General features: G+C 39.9%; 2 protein-coding genes across 5 annotated transcripts in view; one reads left to right on the top strand and one right to left on the bottom strand.

The window, feature by feature from the left end:
* Positions 1 to 320: 320 nt before the first annotated feature.
* Psmg2 (proteasome assembly chaperone 2) lies at positions 321 to 17590 on the bottom strand. 2 transcript variants are annotated; one of them, XM_078030476.1, is made up of 8 exons: positions 17345 to 17590; positions 14775 to 14845; positions 14482 to 14653; positions 10798 to 10856; positions 7365 to 7483; positions 6212 to 6385; positions 1336 to 1456; positions 321 to 611 (listed from the first exon to the last, which is right to left on the bottom strand). In XM_078030476.1, exons 3-8 carry the CDS (start codon positions 14588 to 14590, stop codon positions 519 to 521), a joined length of 675 nt encoding a protein of 224 aa, XP_077886602.1. In that variant the 5' UTR covers positions 14591 to 14653; positions 14775 to 14845; positions 17345 to 17590; the 3' UTR covers positions 321 to 518. The 2 variants fall into 2 exon arrangements, with proteins under 2 accessions (XP_077886602.1, XP_077886601.1); XM_078030475.1 differs by lacking the exon at positions 14775 to 14845.
* Positions 17034 to 25954, top strand: part of Cep76 (centrosomal protein 76) — a 23129-nt gene continuing 14208 nt past the window's right edge. The window contains exons 1-6 of one of the 3 annotated variants that reach the window (XM_040270686.2): positions 17034 to 17170; positions 18466 to 18621; positions 19544 to 19619; positions 20379 to 20603; positions 21886 to 22071; positions 23836 to 23933. In XM_040270686.2, the coding sequence (XP_040126620.2) occupies positions 17066 to 17170; positions 18466 to 18621; positions 19544 to 19619; positions 20379 to 20603; positions 21886 to 22071; positions 23836 to 23933 (846 nt within the window). In that variant the 5' untranslated portion in view covers positions 17034 to 17065. Of the gene's footprint in view, positions 17171 to 17715; positions 17936 to 18465; positions 18622 to 19543; positions 19620 to 20378; positions 20604 to 21885; positions 22072 to 23835; positions 23934 to 25954 lie in introns of those variants that run through there. The other 2 variants (XM_040270674.2, XM_005334873.4) reach the window with 2 other exon arrangements.

Raw genomic sequence — 25954 nt, 5'->3', positions numbered from 1 at the left:
TAGTAAAATATCTTTGAGATGGAGAAATTATCCTGTGTTACTGGGGTAGGTCTACTAGAATCATTAAGACTTCTGATGTGAAAGAGGGAGAAAGACCTGAGCTGCTAAGCTGCTGGCTTTGAATTTGATGGAAGGAGCCATGAACCAAAGACTGGCACCCTCCTGAAGGTGGGCAGGGGCTCTCCCCAGGGCCTCTGGAAGGAAAAGCCAGCCATCACCTGGGTTAACTGTGTCATTTCATGTCACTAGGTTAGTGAATTAGCACAACAGAAATAGTGAATGAATACAGTCTGTTAAAAAAAAATATGTTTCAGACAGAATCAGTCCAGAAATAAAATTTTACTATATGAAATTTACATTTGTTACATGTGATGAAAAGTACAGCCAAAGATCTTTTGCTCATCCTTTTTCTAACGTACCCTTGCAAAGTCACATTCTTTATACAGATTATTTAACAGCTGTTAAATAACAGTTGTGCTGGCATAAGTGTATAAATAAGGTATAAAACAAGAAACAGATCAAAACAGTGCAGGGGGAAGACCACTGCCAAAGAGTAACCTCCAAGAACTTGGAATTTTCCACGGCAAGGCAGATGTTGCAGGGTTAACACTCTGTAATTGAAGAACAAAATACTTTAGTCTTTCAATTTTACCATCAAATCTCCCTTTCAGTTCCTCTTTTACATGGTTCTCATTGTTAGAAAAAATAAAGCAATAAGTTTCTATACCTTTTTAAAAATACAGATAAATTCCTTCAAGTTCCAAATCTTAAAGATATGTTAGAAAGGCTGCAGATAGTCTACTACTTGGAATGAAATTCACAAAGATCAAGGGTTTGTGAATTTCTGAACAGAAATAATTGCATCATTTTTCTTCTTGGCAAAAAGCAAGAATAAAAAGTATAAAGCAGGCTAATGGCTGCCCCTTCCCTGGGCTGTCATGCTCATATTTCAAGATACAGAAAGTTCTTCATTTTGACGTGCAATCGCTACAGGAAGCACTGCTCACAGGGCAACACTTTCCGGAAACTTCTCTGAAACAATCCTGAATTCCACAGAAGACCTTCCTAGATGGATGTGTCTGACTAATTAATATAACAAGAATAATGAGTTCAATATAGAATCTGGGGCTTTCCTTTCTGGAAAATGAAGCAACTATAAATAGATTGGTTAACTATCTTACTTTCAAAAGTTCAGCTTAAACTTAATTTTATATAGAGATATGTCTATATTTAATATAAATTTTTACTTATTTGACCTACTTACATAGAATATAAAATGCAAGTTAATGAATACAGAGCAGACAAGTCAGAGGTTGCTGGTGTAGTAAGACTTACACATGGTTTGATTATCTGAAGCCATTCATTAAGATACTCCACAAGACCTAGTGCATCTGGGATATTGTCTCCCTCTGAAACAAATTTCAGCAGAACCACCATTTGGATTTCTTTAGAACAGCTACAAGAAATAAAAAGAATAATTCAGTATTCTTCTACTTGTAGATAATTCTAGTGTGTTAGCATTACAGGCAAGATAACCTGCCAGGTTTTAGACAAGGAAAAGATACCATACCATAAAATCATCGTCTCCCAGGGGCCCATATATACTCTTGTAGGTGTGGGGCAGGAACAGGAGCCTAGAACAACCAGCCAGGGAATGTAGAGATTGTGCCTTGCCCCAAAGCTGCACGGACATCTGTCCTTGCACAGCCCAGCTGTGCTTGGCAATAACATGTGAGCTCTGTTCTGAACTACTCCCCAGACCTACTTGGGAAGACAGTGACTTTCAGAAGGACCACAGAAAAGAGACTGAAAGAAAAACCACAAAACAACACCTTTGTTCTTGGTAATCTAACTCAGTGAAGGCAAACTTGGAGAGTGGAAAGGCTCGAGAGAGGAAAACTCCCTGCTACTTCTCAGAGACAGCACCTACTGGGTGTCTGTTCCAACAGGCACTTTCTGTAGTTTATGATTCAACACTTTCTTGAGGAAGCTGTAATCATTTCCATTTTCTAAATGAATCAGTTTAAAATTAGAGGGAACAAGGACAGAATGCCAGGATCTGATTTTTTTTTTCTCCACTGACCAGATACATGGGTCAAATTATTTCATTTCCCTCATCTATGAAAGGACATCAGAACCCAACTTACAGGCTGCTGTGAGGTTTAAAGGAAGTAATGGAGGCAATGTGCTTAAAGGTGACATACAGATTATAGTATGCAAGTGTCAGTAGCTAACATGAGGCAAGAGGTTCAGAGAGACAGAAAGTGTAGTTAACCTGCTCTGCGTTTTTCCATCTGGCAAGTGGCAGAGGAGGGGACCTGAGGCTAGTCTTCCTGACTCCCAAATAGCCTCCCTACTATCATGGTAAGTGCCCCCAGCCAGGGGTGACATGGCAGAACACCAAGGCAAAGCTTCCAGTTCACCAACAAAAGCACCCTAAAACTAAGAACTAGGAGAAAAATGTAATGTTGAAAGTTGAGAGTGCGTGACTGACAGCCACAGAGAGTGGGGTCCTAAGCAGGGTTCTAAGACAGGAGACTCTGAGAGTTCAGAAGTCAGGGGATGGCACCAGGAGAGTTTACCACAGCACCTCAGGCTTCCGAGAGCTAAAGGCAGAAGTCGTCAGCACTACTCACACCACTCCACCCTGCAGTTCTCAAGCCCCTTAGAAACTTTCCCTCTTTATAGGGAATACTGTGGATTTTGATACTCAGAAAATTCTAGCTGCTAAGTGCTTCTGCTCCAGTGGCCTCAGCAAAGGCTGCCTAGAGAAGGCTAGCCTCCCTGATTGTGCTGCAAGCATTCCAGCTCGTACAGAGCTTCTGCCAGGGCAGCACAACAGCTTTAATATCACCACACGATCCTCTGCTGACAGAGGAAGATGGGAGAGGGCTATTTCTGTTACGCTCTAAGACATTAAAACCTAGCATAAGATATACCCAATTATTAAAGTACAAGTGTACTTCTACTGATTAAATGTGTGATCTCCGATCAGCCACACCGTTACCACCATGTTATCGAATAACCAATATTATCTTTTGCAGAGATGGGAATAAATATTTGTTCTGTTAAGGAAAAACAAAATAGGTATATTGTAAATAAACTGGAAAATACTCAAGATAATCACTGAAGGAGAAAAAAGGACTCAAAATCGTATACCATATGATCTCATGCACTTTTTTCAATTTCAAAAATTCTTTTACCACAATTAATGCTTAATTGTACTGAACATGGTTTGGTAATGAATGAATAAAAAATTTGTTAAAAAACTAAAACTGTGAAAATTCTTCGAATAGGATGAACTCTAACCAGTGTTAAAAATGTCAGAAATGTATTATCTCACATATACATACATTTGATTAACTATAAAGAAGTTTGTTTGGGAAATCGCATGGAAATGGAAGGCGATCCTCAGGGTTATACAAAATGATATATAAGAGGAAAGGAGGGGTAAGACAAGATAATACAAATGGAAGAAATGATTTACAGTAGAAGGGGTAGAGAGAGAAAAGGGGAGGGGAGGGGGATAGTAGAGAATAGGACTGACAGCAGAATACATCAGACACTAGAAAGGCAATATGTCAATCAATGGAAGGGTAACTGATGTGATACAGCAATCTGTATACGGGGTAAAGTTGGGAGTTCATAACCCGCTTGAATCAAACTGTGAAATATGATGTATTAAGAACTGTGTAATGTTTTGAACGACCAACAATAAAAAAAAAATAAAAAATAAATAAAAAAAAAAGAAGTTTGTAAAAAAAATGGGTTAAAAAATTAGTGGAGTTACTTCTGGGTGACAAGACTATGACAACATGGTTTCTTTAGATTAGGCTGCATTTTCCAGACAGTCTACGCTGAGCATGTCTAGCTTTCACATTTCCGGGGCACTGTGGCTACCTTTTTGGGCAGCTTTCAACTATTCATGGGGTTTCGCTTACACATGGCACAATGCAGAGACCCAAGGAGACCCCAGGCCCTTCTGGCAAGCAGCCCCCTGCTCTCTGGTTCTCTGCATGGATTTCCAGTCCCCTGGGTCACCCCAGTCCCATCTGATTCCTTCAACTTGGCAGGAGGCTGTGCTCTGCTGGGGCGCCCCCTGCAGGCCAGCAGTGTAGAAAGTGCTGCCAGCCGAAGCTGAGCAACTGCCGGACCCCTCAAGTTTGCTCTCAGAGATGAGACCCAGTGCAGGCTGTGCTGTAATGTCCGAGGAACAGTTGTTTCGTTTATTCTGTCAAGTTTCTATTTTTTTATTGCTGGAGAGCAAGTCTGCTATCAAGTACACTGTCGTGGCCAGAGACAGAAGTCCTGGAGATGACTAGTGAAGACTCAAGCACCACAGAGAGGAGGTAACACAACTATCGACTCTTGGAAACCAGGCAGACTTCTGCAAGGAGGACAAGAGGAGGCAGTGACAGAGGAAATGAAGAATCAAGAAACAACAAGGCACACAGAAAGCAAGGCTGAAATGGCTGAAGTCCTTCCTCACCAGTAATGACTCTCAATGTGAACAGCTGAGACTCGACCCAGAGGCAGAGACTGGCAGAATGGAGAAGTACATAGATAGGATCCAACCACAGGCTGCTAGACACACCACAGGGTTACAGTGCAAAGATGGAAGATGCTCTGCATACCAAAACCAAGAAGAGCAAGGGCGGCCATTCCAATATCAGATCAAACAGACTAAATCAAAGACTGCAAGAGACTAAGGTCACTCTACACTTAGGAAGGGTCCATTTATTAATAAGACATAACAAACATAACCATATTAAGTGCAAAATAACAGTCTCAGAATGTATGAGGCAGTGACAGAAATGAAGGAGAAATAATCCTACAATAGTAGACTGGGTTACCCCACATTCAACAATGGCTAGAAAGTTAGCCACAAAATTAGTAAGGAAAAAGAAGACTTGGACAATATTATAAATCAGTTCTAATGATCATATACTACCCCCTTCCCCAACAAAACAGCAATACTTTTTCTCAGATACATATAGTACATTCTCCAGGATAGATCATATATTTTGCCACAAAACAAGCATTGATGATTCCGGTTCTCAGGAGGCTGAGGCAGGAGCATCACAAGTTGGAGGCCAGATGGATAACTTAACAAGACCCTGTCCTAACATAAAGATAGGGCTGGGTTTTAGCTCAGTGGTAGAGCTTTTTTTTTTTTTTGCCTACTATGTGCTAGGCTCTGGGTTTGATCTACAGTACTGTCAAGAAAACCCAGCAATTCTACAAATAATAAATAAGTTTACACCTTGTGGGGGAAGAAAGGAGAAAGGGAGAGAAGGAGGGAGTGAGGAAGGGAGGGGGAAGGGAGAGAGGAAGAGAGAGACACACACACAGAAGCAAACGCAAGCTGGCATAAGGAAGAAAATAATATGAGATTACAATGCAGGTAAGTAAAAGAATAGAAACAGAAAATCAATGATCTTTTTAAAGATCAACAAAACTGACAAACCTTTAGACTAACAAGAAATAAGTTCAGAAATGAAAAAGTGGGGACATTACTAGCAATTTTACAGAAATAAAAATTATTTCACGTGTACAGATTTTCTGTTTAGGAAACGAAATTCTGGAAGTGGGCAGGGCGATGGAGACATGTGGTGAGATTACACTTAATGCCATTTAACTGTACACTTAAAAAGCAATGAAAACGGTAAGTTTATGTGTATTTTACTGCCATGTAAAAACAGTGTTTGGAGAAACTATGTGGAATAATCAGAATCCCTAAAATGTCACACACCAATACAGCACCAAATATGGCTTTTCAGGAACCATGTCTTTTATAACCAAATTTAAATTTTTCCCCTACAAGCAAGATCTCTAGCATAGCACCTATTTTCTAAATACATTTTTTTTTTAAAGAGAGAGAGAGAGAATTTTAATATTTATTTTTCAGTTTTCGGTGGACACAACATCTTTGTTTGTATGTGGTGACGAGGATCGAACCCGGGCCGCACGCATGCCAGGCGAGCACGCTACCACTTGAGCCACATCCCCACCCTTCTAAATACATTTTCAAAGTTCCAATAAAAAAATCCAATATACTCCTAATTACTTTAAATTTTTTTTGGAGACAGGGTCTCAATTCCTGCACTCCAAGTAATCCTCCAGCCTCAACCTCCTCAGAGCTGGATACAGATGTGAGTCACAATGCCAAACAACTTTACTTGTAAGTAAAGTGAGAAACAGACACACTCACCTTTCATCATAGAGTGTTTTTGTGATCCCTCCTCCTGGAACACGGACACAAAACTCAGAATCATCCATTTGAGGGATACATGGACTTTTTTCCATTTCTTGCCAGTTAAGGCTCTGTATTTTACTTTGAACATTTTTTTGCACAGAAGGTGTAAGCAGGTACCGGAAGGGAGTACTAGAAACAATCATATATAATCACCTTTTCAAAAATTACAAACATGAATACTAAGGTGAATATTATCAGTTTTTAACCAATATCATCTTGGTCTCCACATGTTCTACTGCATAAGGCAAGTTATGATGATGGAAGGGCAACTCTGCAGAACACATCACCTGGCTTGACGCTTACATACCAGGAGGGAGTGAAAGACAGGAAAACTTCAACCAACGAAAGCCATTGTGAAAAATCAACCCACTTTCTATTGCTATGTTCCCTTCTGCAATGGGGTCTGAAATGTCTGTGGTGAGAATCTTAGAAGTTAGCTCCTTTTGAAAGTTTAACTATGGGCTTATTGATATTTTTCACCCTGATTTTACAGGTGTATAGATAAAATTTATGATCTAATTTAACTAAAAGTCAATATTCAGAATATAAGAGTATTCTATATAATATTAACTATGTGACAATGACAAAATATCATTTATATCCTATTTCTGGGATACTCTGTCATATATTAAAGAATACACTCTGACAGGCTAGGCAACTATACTTAAAGGCAACTGGATTTCTGCATATACAAATGGGTGCATTTTGAAAATAAATAGAAACATCAATGTAATCTATCAAAAGTTAGCAATTATATGAAGACACAAATCGGTGTGACTATACTTTGTATACAACCAGAGATATGAAAAACTGTGCTCTATATGTGTAATAAGAATTGTAATGCATTCTGCTGTCATAATAAATAAATAAATGTGAAAGATTAAAAAAAAAAAGTTAGCAATTAACATAGCCTTGGTGTGGTTTGCCCAGCATGCACAAGGCCCTGGGTTTTTACCAAGAAAATACCAAGAGCATGGTTCCAAAGCTCGCTCTCCACCAAAGTCCTAACTGTGAGGACCTACTAACTACACTCCCCTTACCTCTTATCTTTCTTTTACCTTCCTCTAAAATGCCCATACCAAATACCATAACGAAGTCAAGAACACACCTGCGCAGCTGGAGATCATTGCGCTGGTAGGAATGAGTACTTGAAAGGACGATGACTTTGGCACAGCCACTGCTTTGCACCCAGGAGAGCAGCTTTTCACAGAATGACTTGGATTTATACTTTGTGTACATTGAGAGAATAACAGACAATGTGAAAGTGAGATCTTAGGGTAGAAGAACAGCATCTACATTATCCACTTTATGTGACAACAATAAATAACTTAGACATTAAAATTATTAGTACTGTCAGATCCACTTAATGTTTTTAAATTGAAAATGGAAGATAAACAGCTGTAAACTATTTGATACATTTTTACAATGACAAAATAAACTAACTGTAAGGAATCTATATTTCTAAGGAAAATGTCTCATTTCTCTGCTTAAGAAATCTACTGTTATGTAATAATCATCACATGGTCATCTATGAAGTGTTCTTGCCAGAAAATTTCTGCCTGGAATCTGATTGGGTGGTAGCAATCAGGTGACTGAGAATGCTGAACATCTGACCTCAAGTCCTCTTACAAGCCAACACTAGGAAGAAGAGGAGGAAGGGGGCCAGCTGTACACGGAGGGGCACCAATTTAAAAGATGTAATGGAGAAATGTAACATGTTAACCTTGACTGGATCCAGAACTGGAGGATATTTTGGGGACAAGCGGGGAAACCAGAATGCCCTGGATGACACTTCTGAACAAGGCCTGAAATGTTTATTCTCTGAATGTGGTATCGACAATGTGGTTGTGAGAGAGAATGTCCTTGATCTTGACTATACTTTGTTTTTTTCTAGTGCTAGAGCACCCAGGGCCTCACACACACTAGGCAAGCACCTACCACTAGGCCATAACATAAGCCCTGTCCTTCTTGAACTCTGTGTGCTGAAGCATTTGGGGGACAATACCATGTTGCTAGCCTATGTTTGGATTGCCTGGCAGAAGGACACTGTTTATGCATTGTGTGTTCACATGCATAAAGAGAGATCAAGTGGGTTCGACAACAAGATGTGAAGTTGGTGAATCTGGAATATGGATTATAAATTTTAGCGGAAAAACTCACTTTATGAGAATTCTTAAATTTAAAATACAGGTAAAAATGGTTAACTTTAGAAAGAAGAGAGTAGCATAATACAATAGTTAAGAGAGGCAGGTTCTGAAGTCAGGCTGCCTGGGTGTGGGACATATGTCCTTTCCAGACTCTGCATCTCAGGCAAAGTCCTTAACCTTTCTGGACTTCAGTTTCCTCCTTAGAAAAACAATGAAATGATATTTGTGCCTGCCTCAGCTTGTTTTGAGGATTAAAGGGATAATAAAGTGCTTAGCATAGCATCAGTAAAGAATCAATGCTCAGCAATTTTTGCTATTTTTAAATCATTTCCATTACTAAAAATCCATTTAGAAGTATCTGAATGGCCCACCTTAATTTTTAAACTGACTCTGTTTATGAAGAGAATCAGTGAGCAATTTTCCTTATGGCATTGTTAAGTTAAAAAAAAGGAGTGATTCTAATACTAATAAAGTCACAGCAACACTATTCACGATAGCCTCAAATGGAAAAACCAAATGTAGCATCAACAGTGCAATGGACCACTATGGTTTATTTATATATCAGAACAGCGCATGAAGGTGAGAACCAATTACTGCTACTTGCAACAACATGGATGAACCACACAAGGGGAATGTTGACTGCAGAAAGCCAGACACAGTACAGCGTACAATCTGAGATACCATCTATATAGGACTCATTGTGGCAGCCCTTGGAATGCTGACAATATTCTTTTTTTTTTTTTTTAGTAGCAGGGACTGAATCTCAGGGATACTCAACCACTGAGCCACATCCCAGCTCTATTTTGTTTTTTATTTAGAGACAGGGTCTCATTGAGTTGCTTAGTGCCTTGCTTCTGCTGAGGTTGGCTTTGAACTCTTACAATCCTCCTGCCTCAGCCTCCTGAGCTGCTGGGATTACAGGCATGCGCCACTACATACCCATCGACAATATTCTATTTCTTCATCTGGAGGCTAATTTCAGAGTTTTTACTCTTGAAATTTCATCAAGCTATACATTTATGGTTTGTAAAAATGTATGTTATACTTCATTAAAAAATTAAAACAAGTACTATGCAGTTAACCTTAATAAAATCCTGTATTTCTGACCTCCTGAAAACATATACCTTAAGTCATTTCAAATAACCCACTTAGTAAATATCTATTGATAGTTTCCCTGTGTGAAAAGCTCTGTCCTAGGTACTGGGGATTTCAGAGTGAGCACCATAATGTCAATTCTCTCAGGAAACTCACTTCTTCTTAGTGAGGAAGATAATAAACATGTTATGCCAGGAAGTGATAATTTCTGAAGAACATAAATACAGAAAAAGGAGACAGAAGATGGTAAGGGACAGCTTTTCTGATGAGGCAACATTTAAGCAATAAGGCAGCGAGCCATTTGGCTTTGTAGGGGAAAAGCATTCCAGGCAGAGAATCAGCGGCAGGATTCTGAGCTGGGCATGAAGGACAAGTGTCTGAAGGACAACCAGGCAGCTATGGAGGCTGCAGGTCAGAGCCTGCAAATAAAATATAGTAGCTGTCCCATAGGACTCTTTGAGCGTGGTAATGCTCTTTACACGTGTGCTTACAGACAACTTGAAATGTGGTTACTGACCCAGGAACCGAGTGTTTAACTTTATTTAGTTTAAATCAATGAATTAACATTTAAATAGCAACATGGTAGGGGCGATGAGAGTAGAGCTTAGTGGTACAGCCCCTGCTTAGCACACAGGAGGCTGGGTTCAATCCCCAGCACTGCCAATAAATAAATGAACAAATAAATAGCTACATGTGGCCAGTAGGTAACAGATCAGAAACTTGAAGGCTTGGTAAAGGGTTATGAATTCACTGTGAGGAGGTAGGAAGCCACAGGAGGGTTCTAAAGAGGGCACTGATGTGATTTGACTTGGTTTAAAGGATCATTAATGTTGCTGTTAAAAGACTATGAAAAGGTTCATGGTAGGGAGTGGACAAGAGTGAAAATGGGCTTAAGAGATGAGGAGTGGTTCAGACTGAGTGGTAGCACAGGCGGTGGCATTGGAGGAGTAAGTTGGATTCAGAGCATAATTTTGATATATAGGTACTTTAACAGATACTCAATTTTTTTAAATTTTATTTTTTAATTGGTTCTAATTAGTTATACATGACATTAGAATGCATTTTGACACATTGCATACAAATGGAGCACAACTTCTTTCTCTGGCTGAACATGGTGCAGAGTCACACAGGTAGTGTAATCATATATGTGTGTATACAGCATAATGATGCCCATCTCATTCCACCGTCCTTCCCATCCTGACACCCCCTCCCTACTTTGAATTCTTAATGATACCGACTTGATATTTTCTCATTACATTTTAACTTAATAAACTTAAGAAGTGAATATAACATACCAACCTTGATAAAAATGGATCTTAACTGAAGAGCCACAAGCTTCTTTGAAGGCAATGAATATACTACAAGGAAAAGAAGAAACTGAAATCATACAATAGTTAAAATGAAGGATTCTGAAAGTTGAAAATTTTTTAAATATATATATTTATAGTTGTTGATGGACCTTTATATTTCATTTATTTATATGCAGTGTAGAGAATCGAACCTAGTGCCTCACACTTGGTAGGCAAGCACTCTACCATTAAGTCACAACCCCAGTCCTAAATGTTGGAATTATTAATGATAAAAAATAAAATTTGAATAATATAATAGCTTTTACATCTAAGTATTTTCAGTAACTAAAATATAGAATATATGTACTATATTAATTGGTTAAAATAAAACATTTTAGAAGTAACTCAAAATGTGTGCCAGTGAGCTTTATTCTATGGAACATATTCATAAGTTAACTCGGGCATGGTGGACACTCCTGTAGTTCTAATTACTGCAGAGGCTGGGCAGGAGGACAGCTTGAACCCTCAAGTTTGGGGCCAGCCTAATTAACAGAGAGAGACATATCTCCTAAATCAGAGAAATATTTCCCTGGAAATTTCTGGTATTATGATAAGAAAGCTACACTTTTTTGTCTGATATTCCTCCCTCTTCTCTCCTGAGAACAGTAATATTCACAAGGATTAACAGAAGAACTAGGTAGGTAAGTTTGTGTTCTTTTGGAGTTTTTAAAAGACCTCGAATAACAAAAAATTTCTGTGAGTCAGCATGTGTGTATTTTTTCTGGGAAAAGGATTCATAGCTCTCACCAGATTCTACAAGAAGCCAGCTCTAGAGAGGCTAAAGGCCCCTGGTCCAACCTTACCTCTGTGAATGAGAAGTTCTTGTATGAACCGAGGGCAGAACAGAGTCACTCAATCCAGAGGAAGAGGCCACTGTGGCAAGGAGTCAGTTTTTGGTACCAGGAATTGAACCAGGGGCACTTAACCACTGAGCCACATCCCTGGTCCGTTTTAATATTTTATTTAGAGACAGGGTCTGAATTAGTTGCTTTTGGCCTCACTAAGTTCTTGAGGCTGGCTTTGAACTCTCAATCCTCCTGCCTAAGCCTCTCAAGTCTCAGGGATTATAGGCGTGTGCCACCACGCCTGTGTAAGGGGTAAGTTTTTGATTACTATAAATGGATTACAAATAACCTAGTTTGGGCATATCCTTTGGTAAGTCAGGTCTCTCCTGTTACAAGTTTCTGGGGGACTGTCATCTGTGATTGGTGTGACTAGGGGTTATACCACACTCAGAAGACTATTAAATACCACTACACTCAGGCCAAAGGGACTAGAACAGGAAGTTTAGGAATTAATGAAATGGGAATAAATTCAGGGAAAAAGGACTAAGGCACAGGCCACTCAGGCCTCTGATCTGTGACATACCCCTTTAATCCTGTGGTAGAGATTTTCTCAGCACAGAAAAAGATAACAGGGAGCCATCTGCATCAGTTGGAGCCTACCATAGCTCAGCTGCAACACTGTTGTTACTCTGTAGTACAGAAGTAGAATGCCTAATCAGAAATGTATATTACCTCATGTGGAACATAAAGAAATAGTATGTAAAAGAAAACTAACAAAAACATATAAGGCTATGTATGCAACCCATACAAAGGGGCTCAGCCTTTGGATGATAATCTGCTGATCCAGTGCTGGCACTGAATACAACTGCTTTCTGCTGACAGCCTTGGTGTCTTGTGTCTCTGTCCAAATATCCTACAGCAGTCCAAATTAACAGATCTGGGTACAAAAAGCATGTATCTATAGGGATGGAGGGTAAGACTTAGAGCACAAGGATATGCCATTTTCAATAACAGCAAGTCTCATACTCTCCATTAATAAATCATGAAATTCTTTTTTGTTATTAGATCCTGTTTCCTATACTCCCCGCCGCCCCTGACATGACATAGTATGAAAACAATACCACTTTTTATGTATTCTGGCCAAAAATATTATCTTGTAGCAAATCAAGACAACAGACCTAATTCCAGGTTCAGAAAATACAGGGGGCTAGAGGAAGAAGCTAAAAGAGAGCACAAGGAAATAAATTGGTTTTGTGAAGAGAAAAGGACTACTCTAGAGTAAAAGTGTTTCAAGGGCACAACAATCAGCACGGATCCTGGTTTGGAGAAATAAACTTTATGTGACATTTTGAGGCAAATCAATACAGATTATGCATAGGAAAATATTTAAAAATTAATTTTTTGAACAGTGCTAATGTTGTTTTAGGTACATGATAGGCCTATGAAGAATTATGGTCTTATGGTATTAAAAACTTACATATCAGGAGCACTGAACAACTCAATCTCTGAGACTTATCTATACTGTATTACCATGAATTCTAAAACATCTGAGGGGATAAATACAAGGTTTAGCTGAAGCAGCACTATTAAGCATTGCACTGAGCCTAGTGGAATTTCTTTTCCTCTATCTATAATACTAGCAATGGTTACATATGCCACTAAGAACAGAAAATAAAACAGGACAAAAGGAAAAAGATCTAAGTTGAAAAAAGTAGAGTTCTGAAAGGCTACCCAGACCACAAGCACAACACACTTTCATAATCTTCATCGGAGTTTCCATTACACTGCTTTTCTTTTCTTCTTTTTGAGAAGTCATGTGGGAGGCCTCTTGTCAAGAAGTTTTATCCTGTGATCCAGGCCAGCCACAGGCTCCAGGTGACACACCAGCCTCAGCACTGTGAGTGGCTGGGACCACAGGTGTGGCTTCTGTGCCCAGGTCAGTCCTTTCTGATTTAAAGGAACTCCATCAGGTGGGAGAGATAAGCATGCTGACCAACCAGCGGCAAGCATACTAAGAGAGAGCTCTGGCTGGGGTAGGATTGAAAATGCTAAGCCAGGACCTTCTGTGTTTATACTAAGGAAGAACTCCACACTGCGGTGGAGCTGTTACAGGGTCCACTTTATGCTTTGAAAATTGCCCTTGCTGCTCTACCTCTGTGACTTATTTTTAAAAAGACATGTTTCTCTTCCTCTCTCCCCACTCCTCCCTAATCTCTCCTCTGCCCCAATCTTAGGGAAAACAGTATTACCTTTCTTCCCCATCTTAGGCAGATTTATCAGTCCTTGAGTACCCACCCACGAAAGGAAAGAAGTAATCCAGACTTTGGGTGGTACCAGAAGATCTCAGAAATGACTATCTCCCAAATTAACAAGTGAATCACAACTCAACACAGAAGTCCATGACTTTAGTAGCTTTTGCATCACCTCTTTAAAACCCACTGTTAGCCAGTGGCACAGCCTCTTATCCCAGTGGCTTGGGAGGCAGAGGCAGGAGGATCCCAAGTTCAAAGACAGCCTCAGCAAAAGTGAGGTGCTAAGCAACTCAATGAGACCCTGTCTCTAAATAAAATACAAAGCAGGTCTGAGGATGTGGCTCAGTGGTTGGGTGATCATAAATTCATCCCTGGTACCAAACAACAACAACAACAAAAAACAAACCCCTGTTCTTGCTGATGGGGAGATTCACAGCCTCACAACCTCCGGGACAGGAGTCTCCTGTGTTTCTCCTTTGTTGCAAAGCAATTAAACTCCTTTTTCCTTTTTCTCAAAACTGTGTCCTCATTATTGAATTGGCATTGGGGATAAGAACCGAGCTTTTGGTAACATAACAGAACATGCCAAAGACATACCTTCAGCATTTGTACTGAGCTCTGTTGAATTGTCTTCTTCAGTTGCATATGGATTGTTCCCAACTATTGGCACCAGGCAATCGGTATAGAAGTAGCCAATTTTACGCATGTTCAATGTAGAAATGATTAGATCTATTGCAAGCTGTCCAACATTTCCAACAGATACTGCTGGCTGAAAAAAAGACATTTTCAATAAGTCATCAAAATTAGGAGCACTTCAAACAGTTTAGACAGAAGATAATAATTGACTGTTCGGAATGCATATATGTTTAGGTGCATAGCTAGATACTGACTCTTTCATGTAGTAAAACAAACTAAGTTCCTGCTCTTGTGGAACTTCCATTCCAGTGAGGGAGTAGTTTACCTGTAATAAAAATAAAGAGCAAAATATACAGTGTTAGTTCTACGAAGAAAAATACAGTGAATGAATGGGAGCAGGTTTATATGTAGTTGGATGCAATTTTAAATAGGGTGATCCAGGCTTCACTTCAAGTGATGAGTCACTATCTTCAAGTGGTAAAGGACAGTCATAGAGAAACCTGGGAAAACAATACTCAAGGAAGCTGGAAAGCAAGTATAAAGTCTGTAAACAATCTATAAAAGAAATCTCTTGGGCTTCTTTCCATTTGCTTTGTTGGTCTCCTTTCTATCCACTTCCTGAGGTTGGCATGATCTTTTCACATTAAACACACACACTCTCCCGTGACTTCAAACGGCCAACCTACACCACATGACAAGTTTTTGGGCTCCAGAGTCTACTGGACATATCTACATGGTTATATCACAGGCAATTCCCATTCCACTTGTATTAAACCAACTTTTGCTCAAACTTGTTCTCATATTTGTATTTTACAAAAGAACATCTTCTCTTGACTACCTTATCTAGGAAATGTCTTCCTTTCCCCTCATCAACCTAATATATGACAATTTTTATTGATTTATCTTCAAAACACCTCTTTAATGAGCTCCTCCTTTGCATTCTTCCAGCAATTGCCTTTTTTTTTTTTTGACCTTCAATGTTCTTACTTAAGTTTTCTCCTACTTCTCATAGCTGTTGTCTACCAAACTCCTGGTTATCTACTACATATAATTCCCTTCTCAAAGATTCTGCTACTTTGGTTGGACTCATCTGTATTACCCTTCTTTTCCTCACTACTGGACTGTTCCCATGAGCATGTACACATGTTGTAAATCTTCCATTCTAAAAAGTCTTCCCTTATTCCATATACTCCTCTCCCTCCCACCTCACTTCTGTTGCCTTTCATAGTCCAAATTCTCCAAGAGTTGTCTACTACACATAAGTGGGAACTTTATCTTTGAATGAATTCATACATATGTTGCTGAAAGCTTGTTCTTTGTCCCAGATGTCAATTCAATAACAAAGACCTGGTTTTGAGAAAAGGGAAAAAGAAGGTATATTGCTTTGATAGCTTAGGAAGAGAGATCAGGAAGGAGAAGATCAGGGAAAAAGTTAGGGAAAAGAAGATAAGGGAGGAGAAGGTCAGGAAGGAGAAGGTTAGGGAAAAGATCAGGGAGGAGGGTCAAGAAGAAGGTTGGAAAAAAGAACAAAACACATAAATTTCAAAGCCCCAAGGGATCTAGTCAAAGCATCAAGTGAGCCCATTACACATATACCTACAATCTCTACCTCCTCTTCTCCCTACTGAACTCACCCCAGGACAGCTTCCCTCTTCGCCACCCCATCCATAACTGTTTTCCCAGGTGACCCCTCTAACTTACATGTTGGTACCAAATCCTTAACATATTTGATATTTTATGAATAAAAGAAAGCTATTGTCACTTCAAGCATTACACCACTCCAAAAAGGGCATTTTTCAGTGCTACATTCTGGGTTCACACGGACCCCAGCTTATTCTCTCTGAATGTTTCATCCAAACTCTTTGCAGTCCCCAATGCTTATGCACCTCTGCTTTTAGCATCCATCTTTCAGAAATGCACCCTCTCCCATCTTTTGGACACGAATTTCTCTACATGGCTATTTAAAAAAATTTTTTTTAGTTGTCAATGTATCTTTATTATATTTATTTATATATGGTGCTGACAATCGAACCCAGTGTGTCACTCAAGCTAGGCAAGAGCTCTACCACTGAGCCTCAGCCCCAGCCCCTCCACACAGCTTGACTTTTAGATTGAACTCATCCACTGAGCCCATCCGCAGCTCCTTTTAGCGTCTCCCTGTTGCTGAGGCTGGCTCTGAACTCGAGATCCTTCTGCCTCTGCCTCCCCAGCCGCTGAGCGTGCGCTACACAGATTTTCTTAACAAGCTCCTGTGTCCCTCTCCCTGTCAATCACCTAAGGCCTTTCTCTCTCGTTGTCAAGCTCTGATCCCAGTATTAACTGGTGAGGATTTCCAGCTAGCTAGTAAGCTCTTTGAGGACAGCATCTAACATCAGCAGCACCAAGTAGAACGTTCACCGAAACAAATCGGAATACGGCAGCTCTAGGAGGAACAGAACTTGGCATTGGCGCCTGACAGCTCTCTTGTTACCTAACAGTGGTTCTAACGATGAGGTGCTGGCCGAGGAGCGACCTAAAGCACGTGTTTTGAGGACACACTGCAGGGATGCGCGGCCCGCCGTGCGCGGTCCCCGACTGTCGCTCCCAGGCCTGTTACGTTTCGCGGGCAACAAAGACGGCCCGCGAACGTCGGTTCCCAGCGCGGACAAAGGTTGGCTCCCGACCGCCGCCCCGCGCGACCGACGCCCTCCGCGACCACCTCCCCAATATTATTTCGGTCTCAACCACTGAAATAAAGACGCGCGCCTTCGCCCTGCCGCGGCCCCGCGGGGCCCCCGGGTGGGGTCGCTCCGGGGGGCCGCAATCCGCGCGCGCTCACACTTACCATCAGCAGGGTGAAGCCCGTCAGGTCAGGCACCCAATCCCCGCAGGGAACAAACATGACCGCGGCGGGCGGGCAGGGAGGCTGCGCGCGGGCGCGAAAGAACAAGGCCTCAGGAAGGCGCGGGCCCTCGCAGATCCCTGGGGTCCCGCGCGACGCGACCGGGGTCCTTCGAGTCCTCTGGCGCCGGGTCCTGAGAGGCTGTCTAGCCTCCTGCCGGCGCGCGGCGCGCAAAGAGGCGGCCGGGGGTAGACAGGCGGTGGGCCTCGCCGTCGGAGCCCCGGCCAGGCGCGGCGGCGGGGGCGGGCCCTGAAGGAGGGCGGGCGGCGAGTGAGGATCAGGCAGCGCGGCGGGCAGCCCCGGGTCCGGCGCCGTTTGAAAACAGTTGGCGGCGGCACCGCGATAGCTGGGTTCCCGCCCAGCCCCGGGTCAGCCAGACGCGGCGTCGCGCCCCTCGGGACCCGCGCGAGGCGGGCGGCTGAGCCGCTTGGTGCTGCAGCCGCCACTGTTGCTCAGGGGCCCGCCGCCAGCATGTCGCTGCCTCCGGAGAAGGCGTCGGAGCTGAAGCAGCTCATCCACCAGCAGCTGAGCAAGGTGCCTGGGCGGCGGGGCGGCCGGGTGGGTCCAGTCGGGCAACCCCGGGGCGCCCTCCGACCCCGGCGCGGACCAGCCTGGGGCAGGTCCTCTCGCATTTCCCGCGCCTCCCCAGCTCCGGAGGATGACCTGCGTGGCCCTGCGCTCGCGGGCCGAGCCTGGGCCGGCGTCTGGTGACCCTCGCCCGGTCCTGGGTCGTTCGGGTCGGCCCTGGGTCGGCCCTGGCGCTGCGTCTCCGACCGGGCGGCGGGCACGGGTGCCTTGCCGGCCTGCGGGCCTCCGGTGCGGGGCTGCGGGGCGAACCCGGGCCGCCGGCCCTCAGGAGGTGGCGGAGGGGAACGGGGGGGGGGGGGATTGCAGCGACATTTTCTGGAAGGCGTGCTCGAAGAGTTCTTTCAAAAAGTCTCCTATTCTCGTTCAGTTGCGGTCAGAGCCGTACGTTTACTGATAGTTTTGGAAGCCGCAAACCGGAGAAGCAAGCTTTAACTGCTTTGTGATGATGTGAGTTACAATTCGAATTTTCTGCGTAGATGGATGTCCATGGCAGAATAAGAGAAATCCTTGCTGAGACCATACGGGAAGAATTGGCACCGGATCAGCAACATCTGTCGACCGAAGATTTGATAAAAGCTCTTAGACGTCGAGGAATCATTGATGATGTGATGAAAGAACTTAATTTTGTTACTGTGAGTTAAATTTTAGGGGGAAAATTTGACAATATATTGATCGTGCATAACACTTCGGTCTGTATTGGGTGCCTCTCCTGATTGATTGTAGTCACTTTAAGGTCATTGTGTCTACTAATAGCCTTGTTTCAGCGTTCAGTATGGCAAATAGTATTTTATATCAGTGAACTTTGAGTTACCATATTTCTTTCTGTGCATAGCAGAATTTTGTATTCTTTTAGATCAGTAATCTGAACTACATATGCTTTCTAGGATTGTTTTTTAACATTTTAGGTTAAGCGTATTTAGCTTAGGAATTTTTTTTTTAAGAAAATACTTGACTCAATAAGAGCTCTCAAATCTTTTCATACATATAGGTCAAAGCTGAGTGATAGCCTCTTGGTATATTAGTAAGTAGGCCCTCTTTTGAAAATGAGACAGTAATGAGAAATTGTGACCTCAATACCTGGGTAATATAATGTAAAAATAGAATGAACTTCATAATACCTCAGGGAATTAAGTCTGTTCATACTGCATCCTTTTTTGGTTTTTGAGGCTTATGGAACCCATTTATTAAAAAATTGACCTAGTAAAAGCTACTGCTATATGAATGTCATATTAAAACCAGTTCATGGTGGAATCTTAAGGCAATGTTATATAAGGTTTAGAGAAAGTTTAACCTTGTGTAAGGTGTTAAGGATTTGTTTTGTCACATTCTGTGAATGGTAAGACAATTTAGACTTTAGGAATAACCAGTTTTGCTGTCTTTTATGCAGATATTTATAGGTATTTATTTTCATTATGCTAGGAAAATAAAGTATTTTATTTTATTTTTGAAAGGTTATTATCCTAACTGCTTTTGATTTCAGTGCTTGGCATGTTCTTGCCTACCTATGATTTTTGTTTTCTAATTTGTTTTGATTTTTTTTCTCTGTCTTTTTAGGAAAATGTTGATCAAGAACTTCCTTCCTCTCCAAAACAACCTGTTGGTTTTGATAAACAATCAACATTAAAAAAAAGTATGTACATGTTTTTTAACATTACTATAGTGTTTGATAGAAAAAAATCAGTATTTATTTTTCAAAGTGAAGCCCTTAGGGCTGGGGGTGTAGCTCAGTGGAAGAATGCCCTCCCATGTGTGAGGCACTGGGTTTGATCCTCAGCACCACATAAAAATAAATAAAGATATTGTGTCCATTTACAACTAAAAAAAAAATATATTTAAAAAGATTGAGACGCAGAAAAGCAAATAAAAATGTTTTTTTAAAAAATGAAACTCTTAAAATTTGATGGTTAGTTTGTCTAAACTTGGATTTCATTTTGTATGTAGTGTATCATTTCATGTGTAGCACATGAAACAGGACATGAAACAAGAAACTCTAGTTTCTTGTGTTTTAGTATGATTTTATAAAAACAGTACAACTTTGCTTTTCTAACAGTAATATAATTATTTGGCAAAACACTTGCTAAGTTGATAACTGTCTGAGTTGGTTTATGGGGTAGAGGAATGTTGTATAAGCAACTAAAAAAGCAAGATACAGAAAACCTTGGCTGAACTCCTTTCCAGCTGAGAGAAAGTAGCCAGGATATAAACTCAGAAAAGGATATGTATTATGTATCTTTTCGTCCCAGAGTGCAAATGATCTGCTCCATAGTAAATTTGTTGCTCTCTTTTTTAGTCTTTGGTTTTTATTTCAGTCAAGTTATTGTTTCCTAATGTCTTGATCACAGTCTAAGTTATTTGGCAGTTTCCTCATATATATTGCTACACTTTACAGCTAATATTGATCCAACACGGAGGTATCTTTACCTTCAGGTTTTGGGTGGAAAAGCTTTCTTGGAACATCTTCAAGAACCTGAGCCTTTACCTGGACAAGTTTGTTCAACTTTTACTTTATGTTTACATTATCGGAACCAACGTTTTCGTTCTAAACCTGTTCCATGTGCCTGTGAACCGGATTTTCATGATGGCTTTCTACTTGAAGTACACAGAGAAAGCTTAGGTAAGGATGGGAAATACATTCAGTTGAGTAAATCTTGTCAGGTTTTATTGCAGAAAACTAACTTTTCCTATAAGTTTTTTTATTTGTTTGTTTTGTTTTTGTGCTAGGGATTGAACCCAAGAGGGTTCAACCACTGAGCCACATCCCTAGGCCTTTTTTAATATTTTTACTTAGAAACAGGGTCTCATTAAATTACTGAGGCTGGCTTTAAATTTGTGATCCTCCTGCCTCAGCCTCCTGAGATGCTGGGATTACAGGCATGTGCCACCACACTTGGTAAGGAGAGATTTTTTAACGGATGAATCTCTCTTTTCTCATATTGCTGTTTTTGTTGTTTTTTGAGGGGAAGGTGGGTAATGGGGATCATCTCCAGCCCTTTTTTTTATGTATTATTTGAGACAGGGTGTTCCTAAGTTGCTTAGGGCCCCATTAAATTGCAGATGCTGGCTTTGAACTTGGGACTCTCCTGCCTCAGTCTCCTGAGCTGCTGGGATTACATGTGTGTGCCATCATGCATGGCCTATAAAGGCATTTTACACACTTTGGTTGTTTGTATTTATAAAATAAGCAAAGTTATAGAATTATGCCTTCATAAGTTTAGATTTTAAGATTGATAATGCATTCATAAATTGTTTTTCCTTATAAACAATGTTACTTAATAAGGCAGTTAATGAGATAAATTGATAGATCCAAGGCTTTACATCTTTGAGTTTTCTGTGGATAATACAGTGGTATATCAGGAGGTTGAAGAGTGAGGTAGCTCAGCACAGTGGTGCATGCCTGTAATCACAGACTTGAAGGCTGATGTGAAAGATTGCAGATTCAGAGCAGTCTCAGCAACTTATCTAGATCCTGTCTCAAAATAATAAAGGGACTGGGGATATAGCTCATTGGTAAAGTACCCCTGGGTTCAATCTCCAGTACCCCCCAAAAAAGAAAGAGTAAGATTCTTGCTGTGAAGATAATTTAAAAAAATTTTTTTTTGAAGAAGGGTAAAGATAGTTTGAAAATGATGTTATTTAATGGCATTTTATCATATTAGCATATAAATAAAGAACAAATTCATTGTTTATAGGTCAGAACTGACTATATATATATATATATATTCTGCCATCCTCTCAGAAGTTAGTGATAAAACTCCCAGCCTTTGGCATGCTTTCCAAGACATACAAAGTTATTCTATTTGGTTTTGTATTAGTATAATTTTCAGTAAGTTTTCTTTTATATTGGCCTAAATGAATATGTAACTTGATTTTTTTTTTTTTCTGATTTATGTTGCTAGGTGATGGAACTAGAATGGCTGATTCAACAACAATGTTATCAATAAGTGATCCAATTCATATGGTGCTAATCAAAACTGACATATTTGGTGAGACCACCTTAGTAGCATCCTATTTTCTGGAATGGCGATCAGTTTTGGGTTCAGAAAATGGAGTAACCAGTCTGACTGTGGAGCTTATGGGTGTAGGTATGAGTGTCACTCTTACCTTTTTATAGGCACAGTTGGTAAAAACATTTATACCTCTGTTTTAAAGATGCCTTCCTTATAAGCCAAGAGGGAAGGAAGCCTGTAGATTTTCTTTCTTTTTTTCTTTTCTCTTTTTTTTTGTACTCGGGATTGAACCTAGAGGTGCCTAAACACTAAGCTACATCCCCAGCCCTTTTTAAAATATTTATTTTATTTAGAAACAAGAGTCTCACTGAGTTGCCTAGGGCCTTGTGAAGTTGCTGAAGAGGCGGTCTCCAACTTGGAATCCTCTTGCTTTAGCCTCTTGAGCCACTGGGATTTCAGATGTGTGCCACTATGTTGGCTTAAATGGAATTTCATTAGCATTTCAGTTGTGATCTTTGGGAACTTTTTGACAAACAATACCAGTATATCACTGATGAGGCTGGCCTTGTCTTAAGAAAAATGTTTTTCTGGAAAATGAATATAGAAATTTTGAAGGTTTTTAATTTATTTTCATTTGCTTAAATAAGTATGAGAGTATAAAGAAGCATAAGATTTTTGGCATGCACAAATATACATGTGCAAAAAGCTTATTCCTCTTTAGCATATCCTGGAATACAGTGCATCTAGTCAGTACCAATGACTCCTAAAGAATATGGAGTAGGGCTGGGATTGTGGCTTAGTGGTAGAGTGCTGGCCTAGCACGTGTGAGGCCCTGGGTTTAATCCTCAGCACCACTTGAAAAATTAATTAATTAATTAAGATATTGTGTCCAACTACAATTAAAATATAAATATAAAAATATATATATGGAGTAGATTTTTTTCTCAGCATTTTACAGTAGACTAGTAAGACTTGGAAGGAGGTAATAACTACTTGCTCAGTATAAATATTAATGAATAGTTGTTGTCCTTCAGGGCAAAGTTCATGCCTGTCTTATTTATCATTGTTTCCTTGGAATCTTGCATATTGCCTGTTACGTAACATTTTTTGCTAATAAAATGGAAAACCCAAAAATCTAAAACCTACCAATGTTTTTTGCCTGAATAGAATGGAATTTCATATTGACACTTCTTCACAAGAGTTAAACCTGACCAGTGGACAGCATAGCTTTAGTAATGATTTGGATTTTAAACCAGACCTAGAATATATATTTCATTAAATAAAAAGTAGAAGAAAAAAATGTGTTTTTTTACGTAGGAAATTTATTAAAATAAAAATTCCCAGTTATTTGTCTTCAAAAATAGGCCTAACATGATAATCATAGTAATGACCTGGAAACAAGCATATGGATTTCCTGAAGCAATATTAAATACTTTGGTTATGAAGGACATTTGTTTTCTAATTCTTTAAATCTAGACATGGATTGAAAATTTGTATTCCTATGTGATGTGATAATAAGGATAAATGAGAATTTCTCTGACACAAAAAATTCTTTTTTTTTTTCATGGAGACAGAATGAGGTATTGCATTGACTTTGTATTTAATGTAAGTCTGGTTGGTAAAATGCATTAGATAAAGATAAAAAATTAAGAATCCTGAATTCATTAGATCAGAAAAATCTTAAAATTTATTAGAAAGCCAAGAAAATAGTTGATCTCCTTATAACTAGATAAATGTTTTGTTAAACATTTTTGTGTTAAAAAAAAGGATAATTTTCTATGTGAATATTAATATTTATTCCATTTAAGTGGAAAACACCAAGTTATTTTGGTTACACTTTGATTGACTATACATAGTATTGAAACTTGTGAAGTTCTAAATCTTTATTTATCTTTATAGGCACAGAATCAAAAGTTTCTGTGGGAATTTTAAATATAAAACTTGAAATGTATCCACCACTCAATCAGACATTATCTCAAGAAGTGGTGAACACACAGGTAATTGCTAGTTTCTCCTGGTATATTTGTTTTTATTCTGTTGATCCTAGAAAGTACTCCCTTTTTGGATATTGCCATGCATTTTTAAATTAGTACTCAAAGGTTCATAAAAGAATTGAGAAAGAAAATGAAAAAGATTGCTTTCTAGGGAAATCTGTGGTGTATTTTGGGAAATGTAATGGATGTTTGAAACGACATAAAGGAGTAACCTCAGTGGGTGTGGTTTGTTCATTTTGTAGACTTTTACTGAGAGATTGGTGTCATGAAGTTTCTGCTCTGTACTCAGCACTTGCTTCTGGAAAGTTTGAAAAGGCTTTCTTCCGTAACTCTGCTGTCAGATCTCTTTTATAAAATGCAATGCTGACTTTGTAAATCTCTTTTATTGAGTAGGTGAGGGCATAACACAGTCTTTGTTTTATTTTGCTTTCAATATTTTATTAGGCTCTTAAAACCCTTTCAGATCTCAGATCTCTGCTGCTTTCTTCTTAGGTCTTGAGATTAGTAGGTTTCTCTACCCCTTTGGGGGGTGTGCCACCCTGTCCTTACTTTGCAGGTTATGATCATCTGCTGCCTTTTGGCATGATTTCTCCTGGACTGCATACTTTGGTCCTGAAATTGCTTTTACTCAGTCATGCCCCTTTATATTGTGCTATTTATAATGTTCTGGTGACTTAGTTTTATTTATCTTTTGGGGGGGGATTTTTATTTTTACTATTATTTTTTGCAATGCTGGGGATCAAACCCAAAGCCTTGTACATGCTAGGCAAGTGCTCTATCACTGAGCTTTTTGGAGTTTGTTATGTTTTTGCTTTTTTAGTTTTACAGTGCTAACCCCTCTCCCCCCAGGTAAACAGTGTCCTACTCTGCTTTCCTGAAACAGTTTCTTAGTTCTGAACTCTCCTCTTCCTTTAATCTGGCATCTGAATTATATGTTACATAACACTTAGTGGGAACTGACCTGATGTTACTTGTAAATGTAAATGTGTACATATACATACATTATGTATGAGTTTTAATTATGTTTTTTGTAAGTTTATATGATACATAAGGAAGTAAACATTTGGGTTTTACTTTTTTCTTTTGTTTATTATGTTGACAAATAAATGGGTTTGGTGTTTGCATGCGTTTGCCTACGTGCACGCATACTAAGAATCGAACCTCAGGCGTCTGGCAGTTCGTGTAGACTTCTACCACTGAGCTATATCCCCAGTCCCAACAGCTCTAGTGTTTAACATTGTTTTATAAACATTTCTCATGTTTTTGCTCTCATGTTTGTTTTTTAATGACTGTAGCCTAAGTTTATTTTCTTATTTCATATATTTTTTCTAACTTTCCAGACTTCTCTTTAAGATTATATTAAAATTTTCAAGTCAGAAGTATTATTGATCTTAAACAGATATTAAAAAGGGCCAGACACTTTTCTAAATGCTGAAGATGCAGCAGTACACATGGCACAGAGCTTGTTTTTGGAGCCTAGATTCTGGTGAGAAGACAAAAAGTAAAAATGAGTCCATAAACAAAGTACCGGATAGTAGAAGGTGTTAGGTAGAAAAGTTTCATGGGGTGAAGTGTGCAGTAGAGTGGATACTAGGAGTCTGATTTAGGTCAAGTGATTAGGAGAGGGAAAAAGGTCCAGATGGCAAGAGCAGCATACTAGGCCAGAACATTCCAGGCAGGGGGAACAGTAGCTTAAAGCAGAAGTCCCTGAACAGAATCAAGGGCCCCATGTGGATGGGGCAAGAGAAGAAAATGAGGTGGATACCAGAGTTTGGAAGCCCATGCTAGTACTCTAGAGTGTGTTAGAAATTTTTTTTTTTTTTTTTTTTTTTTAAAGAGAGAGAGAGAGGATTTTAATATTTATTTTTTAGTTTTCGGCAGACACAACATCTTTCTTTGTATGTGGTGCTGAGGATCGAACCTGGGCCACATGCATGCCAGGCGAGCGTGCTACCACTTGAGCCACAGCCCCAGCCCAATGTGTTAGAAAATTACTGAAGTGTTTTAAACAAGGAAGTGTCTTG

This window comes from Ictidomys tridecemlineatus, chromosome 13, assembly GCF_052094955.1.
Source record: "Ictidomys tridecemlineatus isolate mIctTri1 chromosome 13, mIctTri1.hap1, whole genome shotgun sequence".
Classification (NCBI taxonomy): domain Eukaryota; kingdom Metazoa; phylum Chordata; class Mammalia; order Rodentia; family Sciuridae; genus Ictidomys; species Ictidomys tridecemlineatus.
Note: the sequence above shows the minus strand (reverse complement) of the source record. Positions and strands in the feature narration are given on the sequence as shown.

Coding starts and splice junctions, on each gene's coding strand:
- Psmg2 (XM_078030475.1), bottom strand. CDS start 17,401: ATGTTTGTTCCCTGCGGGGATTGGGTGCCTGACCTGACGGGCTTCACC. Junction 14,654..17,344: donor CGGGCTTCACCCTGCTGATG/GTAAGTGTGAGC, acceptor TCTTTTTTTCAG/CCAGCAGTATCTGTTGGAAA. Junction 10,857..14,481: donor GCTCAGTACAAATGCTGAAG/GTATGTCTTTGG, acceptor TTTTCCTTGTAG/TATATTCATTGCCTTCAAAG.